At 39.5% G+C, this 10,536-nt stretch overlaps 2 protein-coding genes across 4 annotated transcripts in view; one reads left to right on the forward strand and one right to left on the reverse strand.

Annotated features, from left to right (window-relative positions):
• Positions 1-7,059, forward strand: part of nrm (nurim) — a 7,153-nt gene extending 94 nt beyond the window's left edge. The window contains exons 1-4 of the mRNA XM_083546743.1: positions 1-216; positions 3,895-4,088; positions 4,276-4,452; positions 5,018-7,059. The exon at positions 1-216 is cut by the window's left edge and continues 94 nt beyond it. Of these exons, the coding sequence (XP_083402869.1) occupies positions 21-216; positions 3,895-4,088; positions 4,276-4,452; positions 5,018-5,347 (897 nt within the window). The 5' untranslated portion in view covers positions 1-20 and the 3' untranslated portion in view covers positions 5,348-7,059. The remainder of the gene's footprint in view (positions 217-3,894; positions 4,089-4,275; positions 4,453-5,017) is intronic.
• The window catches only part of LOC310728883 (immunoglobulin kappa light chain-like), a 134,681-nt gene that overhangs the window by 76,084 nt on the left and 48,061 nt on the right, over positions 1-10,536 (reverse strand). The window lies entirely within an intron of this gene.

Genomic DNA, 10,536 nt, shown 5'->3' on the forward strand with positions numbered 1-10,536 from the left:
GAATAGGGAGGTGGTTTGGGATGAAACCTGTTGGTTATACGGAAATCAATATAAATAGAGACACCATGGCGCTGCTGACGGTTCGGAACGTGACGCTGTGCGTTCTGTCCTTAGCGAACTTCGTGTTTGTGTTCGGTACCGCGGCGGAGTTCGTGCGCTTCGTTTCCTTCCGGCCGGTTTATCACAACATCACCGGAGGCGCGGCCCTGTGCGACGGTGAGCTCCTTCACTTCAGCACAGAACATCTACTGAGAACCTCCTCAAAACCCACATCTGTTCATGTAGATCAGATCCGAACCCTAGAATGAAGTAAAGCTGCACCTCAGGCACATGTTTCTGTTTCAGAGACAACTTTAGAAGTAAACTGAATAGAGTTTAAAGTAGATGTTGTGCTACAGTAGGGTGGAGCTCAGCACCAGCCCGGCTAGCTCAGTCGGTAGAGCATGAGACTCTTAATCTCAGGGTCGTGGGTTCGAGCCCCACGTTGGGCGATCAGGTTTTTTCTTACTTCATGTTCATGTAGACTCTAAACACACACACACACACACACAGTCTACATGTTCTTATAGACTTCATACACACTCACATACACTAAGTTTACTTACTCGCATTCCCCCAAATTTCTCCACCTTCACCCCCAATTTACCTCAGAGATCTTTTACCTCAGAGCGTTTATACCAGATCTCTCCATTCTGATTGGTCAGTAGTCGGTCCCGGCGCCGGCGGCAGAGCCAATCACAGGCTTTCTATAAACCCGCTCGAGACGGGTATGTTGCCATAGTAACAGCTCCTTAAGGTGATGAGCTCTGAATGTCTAAGTGTAGCCTAAAAGATAAATAAATATAAACACACACTCCATTAACCTGTTCCTTATTATTCAATTCTTTATTAGCTGTTCTTCAATAACGTGGAATTGTGTACAAGTTGTCTGGAATTGTGTGGTAGTGGTGTGTAAGTTAAGTGTGGAATTGTGTACAAGTTGTCTGGAATTGTGTGGTAGTGGTGTGTAAGTTAAGTGTGGAATTGTGTACAAGTTGTCTGGAATTGTGTGGTAGTGGTGTGTAAGTTAAGTGTGGAATTGTGTACAAGTTGTCTGGAATTGTGTGGTAGTGGTGTGTAAGTTAAGTGTGGAATTGTGTACAAGTTGTCTGGAATTGTGTGGTAGTGGTGTGTAAGTTAAGTGTGGAATTGTGTACAAGTTGTCTGGAATTGTGTGGTAGTGGTGTGTAAGTTAAGTGTGGAATTGTGTGTAAGTTGTCTGGAATTGTGTGGTAGTGGTGTGTAAGTTAAGTGTGGAATTGTGTACAAGTTGTCTGGAATTGTGTGGTAGTGGTGTGTAAGTTAAGTGTGGAATTGTGTACAAGTTGTCTGGAATTGTGTGGTAGTGGTGTGTAAGTTAAGTGTGGAATTGTGTGTAAGTTGTCTGGAATTGTGTGGTAGTGGTGTGTAAGTTAAGTGTGGAATTGTGTACAAGTTGTCTGGAATTGTGTGGTAGTGGTGTGTAAGTTAAGTGTGGAATTGTGTACAAGTTGTCTGGAATTGTGTGGTAGTGGTGTGTAAGTTAAGTGTGGAATTGTGTACAAGTTGTCTGGAATTGTGTGGTAGTGGTGTGTAAGTTAAGTGTGGAATTGTGTGTAAGTTGTCTGGAATTGTGTGGTAGTGGTGTGTAAGTTAAGTGTGGAATTGTGTGTAAGTTGTCTGGAATTGTGTGGTAGTGGTGTGTAAGTTAAGTGTGGAATTGTGTACAAGTTGTCTGGAATTGTGTGGTAGTGGTGTGTAAGTTAAGTGTGGAATTGTGTACAAGTTGTCTGGAATTGTGTGGTAGTGGTGTGTAAGTTAAGTGTGGAATTGTGTGTAAGTTGTCTGGAATTGTGTGGTAGTGGTGTGTAAGTTAAGTGTGGAATTGTGTACAAGTTGTGTGGATTTGTGTGTAAATGTAGATTTCTGTTTGGTGAGGTGATTGTGGTGATGGTTTGAGATAACACCCTGACATACTATAACACACATTAGCATGACCCACATAACAACACAATATAACACAATACAATATAATGCAATATTAAAAAAAGAATGCAATAAAACACAATATAACACAACACAGTACAACATAACATAAAGCAACCTAACGCAACATAACACATTACCACACAACATAAAACAAAAAAAACATGATCATAACACAACATAAAACAAAAAAAACATGATCGTAACACAACATAAAACAAAAAAAACATAATCATAACACAACATAAAACAAAAAAAACATGATCATAACACAACATAAAACAAAGATAACTTGATCATTACACAACATAAAACAAAAAAAAAAACATGATCATAACACAACATAAAACAAAAAAAACATGATCATAACACACCATAAAACAAAAAAACATGATCATAACACACCATAAAACAAAAATAACATGATCGTAACACAACATAAAACAAAAATAACATGATCGTAACACACCATAAAACAAAAAAAACATGATCATAACACAACATAAAACAAAAAAAACATGATCATAACACACCATAAAAAACAAAAATAACATGATCGTAACACACCATAAAACAAAAATAACATGATCGTAACACAACATAAAACAAAAAAAACATGATCATAACACACCATAAAACAAAAATAACATGATCGTAACACAACATAAAACAAAAAAAACATGATCGTAACACAACATAAAACAAAAAAAACATGATCATAACACAACATAAAACAAAAAAAACATGATCGTAACACACCATAAAACAAAAATAACATGATCGTAACACAACATAAAATATAAAAAAACATGATCGTAACACAACATAAAACAAAAAAAACATGATCGTAACACAACATAAAACAAAAAAAACATGATCATAACACACCATAAAAAAAAAAACATGATCGTAACACAACATAAAACAAAAAAAACATGATCGTAACACACCATAAAAAAAAAAAACATGATCGTAACACAACATAAAACAAAAAAAAAATGATCGTAACACAACATAAAACAAAAAAAACATGATCGTAACACAACATAAAACAAAAAAAACATGATCGTAACACAACATAAAACAAAAAAAACATGATCGTAACACAACATAAAACAAAAAAAACATGATCATAACACAACATAAAACAAAAATAACATGATCGTAACACAACATAAAACAAAAAAAACATGATCGTAACACAACATAAAACAAAAATAACATGATCGTAACACAACATAAAACAAAAATAACATGATCGTAACACAACATAAAACAAAAAAAACATGATCGTAACACAACATAAAACAAAAAAAACATGATCGTAACACAACATAAAACAAAAAAAACATGATCGTAACACAACATAAAACAAAAATAACATGATCGTAACACAACATAAAACAAAAAAAACTTGATCATAACACATCATAATAAAACACAAAGCAACATAACATAATGCAATGTGGCACAACACAACACAATATACAACAACAGGAGACAACACAACACGACTCCATGGAGTCACCTGAGTGTTCCTGCTGAGGACTGATAAACACCCCTCAGTGCAGATCTGTGGAAATCCTGGACTGTGATTGGTTTACTGAGGTGTTGATCAGGTGTGTGGAACAGGAGCTCTGAGCGTGAGGCAGGTTATACTACTGCTCTCACCCTGATCACACTGTGCTATTGGACAAATTCATGAGGAGTAACACACACACACACACACACACACACACACACACACACACACACACACACACACACACACACACACAGTGTATTACTAATATAACTAATAGCTCCATGTGTGAATAAATGGTAAGTGGGTGTGGTTTCTGAATTTTTGGTAATGAATAATGAACATGTATGATATTTTCTCGTCCTCAGATGCAGCGTGGTGGTCCGTGGCCCTGCGTGACCCCACCGTGTTGAAGTGTTTAGCCGTGGATGTGTTCCTGTTGGTGGTGTTCAGTTTGCAGCACAGCCTGCTGGCCTGGACTCCCGTTAAACGTGTGTGTCAATCTGCATTGGGGGTGTTAAACCGAGCCATGTACTGCTTCACTACTGCACTCGCCCTGCAGGTAACACACACACACACACACACACACACACACACACACACACACACACACACACACACATGCTGCACAACACAACTGCTACATCTCAATGATGTTTTCAGCTTTATCAGAATGTCACCATACTCTTAATGTGTGTGTGTGTGTGTGTGTGTGTGTGTGTGTGTGTGTGTGTGTGTGTGTTTTGCAGCTGTTGATGCGTTACTGGCAGCCAGTCACTAGCGCCCCCTGTCTGTGGTCAGTGCACAGTCCACCATGGAATATCTGGTTCCCGCTCATTTGTTTCACCGTACACTTTCTGTGCTGGGCCATGATCTGCAGCATCCTGCTTATATTCGATTATGCAGAGCTGTTGGGGCTCAAGCAGGTATACACACACACACACACACACACACACACACACACACACACACACATACACATACCATATTACACTATACTACCTATACTACACAATCTCTAGAGCTTTAAGGATGTGATGCTATAGGGGCTTATTTTTATATTATAGTAATTTATATAACTAACAGCAAAATATGCCTACATACTTCAAATATGACATCCGTTATTAACGTGCACTACAGAGGCTGGTACTGACGACCCGAATGGGTCCCTACTTCCTAATTTCTACTGAATAGACTAAAATAGGTCACTTCCTGCTCTAAGGTGTGCAGTTTAGGACACAAGGTCAGGTGGTGATTTCATAGAGCACTTTATAGGCGGTTAAGATCGTGGCCACGCCCTCAGCACCCACAGAGGCTTATACTCACTGCTTGTGCAGGTTGGACAATCGCAACGCAAAGTTACTTTCATTATAATTTTACTTTAAATATAATAATTATATGGGAGGTGATGGTGTGGTACATGGTTCTATTCGGAGTAATGACACATTATTCTATTCAAAGTGTCTCTCTCTCTCTCTCTCTCTCTCTCAGGTGTATTATGAGTGTTTAGGCCTGGGGGACCCGCTCTCCCTGAAGTCGCCCCGTGCCCAGCGTCTGTATGCCCACCTTCGCCACCCCGTGTGTGTGGAGCTGCTGCTGGTGCTCTGGTTTTTGCCCACTCTCTCGGTGGACAGGTGTGTGTTAGCAGCATACCTGACGCTTTACCTGGCCCTGGCCCACTCTCTGGATGTGGAGGACTGCGCATACCTGAGCTCTCAGCTCCACAACAAGCTGCAGTTGTTCTCCACATCTGCAGGGGGCGATACCCTCACACACAGCAACAACAACAACAACAAGAATGATGATCACAAATTAGATTAACTTCATCCACCTGGGTCCCAGTGCTGCACTTAACACACTCTCATCCACTTCCTCTGTAATGACCCATGAGATGGACAAGAGGACGTGGATAAGTGTGTGTTAAAAACAGTGTTGGAACACACACACACACACACACACACACACACACACACGTGTTTTATATTCATATCAATAAGGTATAGGAAGATAAATGGATTAAATGATGGAGGGATAGAAAACAGCTGTTTATATATATATATTTTTATTGGTCATTTTGGTACTTTTTATATAAAATAGTATTATAGATTACAATGATGTACTTAAAAAATGAGACCTCTTTAAACCCCAAAAACCAATTCAATTCAATTCAGTTTAATTTATAGAGCGCTTTTAACAGTGGACATTTTTCCCGAAGCAGCTTATCAGAGATAAAGAGGTTAAAAAGTTAAAATGTAAAGTTTAGTGACTGTTAGTTTGTTCCTTATAGGTTTATCTAGATCTTCTAAAGCAGCTAAAACATGGATTAATCGAGCAGGATTGAGTTATTTGAGATGCATCTGAACTCAAAACCAAATTATTCTTTTTTTATTCGAAAGTAGTTCTGACTTGTGGACCCTACCGAAGTAGCTGATTGGTCAAATCATGGGCACTTTGTTAATTAGAAGACTGCAAATGTCAAGACAAACTTTAAACTCTGCTGGACTCATGATGGATTTGTAATCCAGCTAATGTCAGTTATCAGTTAATAAAGAAATCTAACTCTCTCGAAATCGTGTTAACTCAGTAATCTGGTTACTCAGGATTCTAGGTAACTCTGTAACTCATCTATCCTGCTAATCTGACTAAATCAGTCACTCTGCTAATCTGCATTCAGAGAATGAGGCCCTGTTCAGTGAATATCCAGATGTTTGCTGTTTGAACGCTTTTATTTCAGGTTATTATCTCAGTGTCTCCGTAGCTGGATTTTGTGCTGTAGACAGTATATTCAGTATTAAATACATAAAGTTTATTCTGATTCATGTGGTTCAGGTGCAGAATCTGAATCCGATACAAGACCTGACGTGGGCTGCACAATAACATCTCTGAATTTGAGTTAAAGTGTTAATCTTATCTTTCCAAACTTCACCAAAAAACAGAGAAAAAACCTAAAGTCAGTGGAGAGAAGTTGCAGGTTAAACTGTCCAGAGTGCCAGAGTGGTGAATGTGGTGAGTGGAATGAATGGTAGCGTCCAGGGCTTTTTCAAATCACACTAAACTAAACAACAATAAACTCCAAAACTATTTAAGTATAAAGCAGTGTTGAGATCTAAAGGATTAAACTCGTGCTGCAGCCATGATTCAACAGACATGATTCTGTTTTTGTGGCTCATGTAATATGTTTATGAATATACTGTAAAGCCCTTTGTTTAGTAATGATCAGTGTTTGAATGATCACTACACTCATTTTCACACCTAAAACTCATCATCTCCACACACCTAAACAGTGATCAGGGTTTCCCCCATAGTGTCATTATTTCAGGATAATGATTTTCCGTTCTGTTTGAATAGAATACATCAAAAACAATCCAGTTATTTGTTTGTTTGTTTGTTTTTTGAACAATATTGGAAGTAAACACTGTTGTTACATATTTTGTATTTGATTTTAAATATTATATCTGTGGTCACATTGGTGTTCTAGATTTTTTGATCATGATGTAAAGTTATAAATAATAAATTTGAGTGCTGAATTGGAATATCTGCTTTTGTCTTATTGATTTTGTTTAAATATTTAAATGTACAGTTTTTGACAGACTCACACAAATCCAAAGTGTTTTAGTCTGTTGTTGATGCTAAATGTAGACTGAGAATGCAATCACTGTAACTCTGTTGGGAGAGAAAATAATCAGGGAATGTTTAAACATGAATGCCAGACTTGCTACACCTTAATAATATTCCAACAAACAAAAGTACAGAAAAAAAAGATAAATATATTATATTAATAATTAAATTTTAATAATGACGTAACATTCTAATCATTATTTACAAGTTCTTGTGCTGTGACTTTTTTGGCTTTGTAGTTTAGCATTAGTGTTTAAAATCAGATCTGGCTGAATAACCATCTCTGCAATTCAAGACAGCTTTGAGTATACCGACAGAAACATCTTCATGGAGACTACATGTCAGTTATCTTGCGGGTGTGGAGACTGGATGAGGACCCAAATGCAGGATGTACACAGGGGTACAGAGAAACAGGCTTTAATGAAAAATTTAACTGAGCAATGGGGCAAGACAAAAACACAATCCAATAAAACAGTCCAGGGTCAAAACACATGCAAACAGGGCGATGCAGGGAAAGACAAAACCAAAAACAGTCCAAGATTTGAAGAGCTGGCAAACAGAACCATGAAGGGCAGAGCAGAAACACAAACCAAAAACTTCAAACCAGAGCAGTGCAGTGCAGAACAGTGTACAGAGTCATGATCAGGGTCAGGAACAGGTACAGGAACAGGTGTAGGTACGGGTAAAGGATCCAGAGTAGGCAGGGTGGCAAGATTATTCCCAGGAACTTTAGGAAGCCGGTGAGTTAATCTGGCCCTGAGCTAAAGTCTTGGGTCTCCGTATATACCGGGAGGCGCGGGAAAAAGGGCAAGATGGCCGCCGACACGGAAGTGCGCGCAGAGGAAAAGGAAGATCCTGACAATATACAGTACAACTTTGACTTCTCCAACATCATCAGTGACCAGTTACATCAGCAAGTGCTTAGATCATGTCACTGTCTCCTAGATCATAATCTCCCGCTCCAATCAGAATTCGTAGATAAATACGGAGGTGTGTGCTTCTGAAAACTAGAGGTGCTGCTTTCAGAACAGGTTCAAGTTAACAAGGTAAGTACAGAGAGGGCCAAACCATCCCAGACCATCAAAGAGGCAAAGTTTGAACATGTCCAGAGAATCTGCACATTGTGACAGGGCATCATAACCTGTCTGAGATATCAATCATCCAAATCCAAAAGCAACGAGAGGAGTAAACACGCTGGATCTTGTTTACACAAACATCCATGGCATGTACCAGTTCAGCATTCAAGACAATCATCCCTCAGCACCTCAGTGGCAGGCCGTCAGGGCCAGCAAGGACTTCTCTGCTGGCCTTAACACTATCAGAAGCACTTACCTACATTTACAACCTAAATTCTAATATTTGTTCCATAAAATTTATTCTCTCGGCTGCACTGCTTCAAGTGCGTGTATGTGGATGTTAGATTTTTTGTCCAATCAGATTTCAGCCTCTATGTGCTGCCATGTCAATCTAATCTGCCCAGGGCCTTCAGATTCAGTTGTTCTGGCTGGTATACCTTAAAATATATTAGCAATTGGTCTGTTTCTGTCACGGTCTTCTGGTTTCGCGGCGCGCACTTCCGGTTTCCAGCCCCTGACAGTTTCTTTAACCGTTTAGATTTCATATTCTCCTTACAGGGCAGCTAGCTGGCCCAGAATAGCGTAAGCTAGCTAGCTTGTCTCAGCCCGGAAAAGGGTTTGTTCTCCACTTCCAGACCAGTGAATACGAGCGATACGAATGGATTATGGACTCTGAGGAGCGGTGCAATTTGTTCAATGTTATTAGACAAATATTGATTCTGAACTGCTCCAGATGTTGAAGGTGGCACAGTTGCAGTGGTAGTGTAGAGGTTTGGAGTCTAAACTGGGTTTGTTGCTTTAGTAAAATGGTTTTCACCTCCATATGTGAAACGTCTCTGTCTCTGTAATGCCACGTGTTTTTATATTGCGTTTTTGTATTGTATTGATGGTTTCTATAATTGCGACTGGATAGTGGTGGTATTAAGAGGTGGATTAAGTCGGGTACGTCCCCACTGAAGGCCCAGGTACCAAATGCACGGCCCGCCACTGCTGCACCTGATTGAGAAGCTGAACCTACTGGGCCTGAACACTTCCCTCTGCAACTAGATCATAGACTTCTTGGCTGGGAGACCTCACTCAGTCCCAATAGGGAACAGTATCTCCAGCACATCACACTGAGCACTGGGGCCCCTCAGGGATGTGTGCTCAGCCCAGTGCTGTTCCCTCTGCTGACTAACGACTGTGTAGCAATGTGATTGAACCACATCATCAAGTTTGCCTACGATACGACGGTGGTGGGTCTCATCAGCAAGAATGACCAGTCAGCATACAGAGAGGAGTCTAGCAGCATCTCTACTTCCTGGGAAAAGGTAAGGAAGCGCCAACTACCACCACCAATCCTCATCACATTCTACAGAGGGACTATGGAAAGTAACCTATGCAGCTGCATCATTGCCAGATCTGGAAATTGCACTGTTTCTGAATGCAAACCCCAGAAATCATAGTGAAGACGGTTTAGAAGATTATTCATTGGACATTTTTATGTACATTTACACAACATGCTGCATTTGTAAAGCCACAAGTATTACGCCTGTAATCATGACCACCTACACTAATACATGAATCAACACTGCCACTAGAACATGATACAACACTGTCATTATCAATATCTTAAAACGGGTTGGAATCAGGGAGGCATGTGTCTGTTTGGAAAGAAGTGTCAGAGACTTGAGGGACACAAACCAGCCGGTATGATGGCCTTGGGTCAGGTGTAGAAGTCAGCAGAGTATCAAGAAAGAGCAAATATTCAGCATGCACCGTTAGCAGAAATTGGCAATAATGCCTCTTAAGCAAGATCATGGGGTGCACCTGGCTGAAACATCACAACATGCTTTAGCACTAATTTGACGTAGCAGAATCATGCTGTCACTAAGTTATGATAACATTAGATAAATCAATGAGAAAAAGTAGAAGAAAAAAAATGAAACAAGATACCTACACATGGTCAGAATGGATGTGTGTGTGGGGGATCCCCTGATTTTCAAAAGTAAGAATAATCATGGAAAGGAAGTGGGAGGAATAAGATGGTTCTTCATTTGTTTGTGTCCAACCCTAAATAGGCTGAAGTTAAAGGAAATTAAAATAAAGAATAAAAAAAACTAAAAAAAGCGTGTTAAAGAAGGATGTTATGAGATAACGTTAACTGGGGAGTTTCCATTTGAATGGTAAAGGGATGTTCAGTATATTGTGTATAAGTAAAAAAGATTTTGCCTCTGATTTTCAGATCATCTCCTACATGTCACGAGTCTGCTCTCGGGTTGATTGTGGTTTTACTGCAATAAACTCTACTTTGCTTTTGAAAAGGATTATTTTGAA

Source organism: Silurus aristotelis (genome assembly GCF_946808225.1).
Source record: "Silurus aristotelis genome assembly, chromosome: 7".
Classification (NCBI taxonomy): domain Eukaryota; kingdom Metazoa; phylum Chordata; class Actinopteri; order Siluriformes; family Siluridae; genus Silurus; species Silurus aristotelis.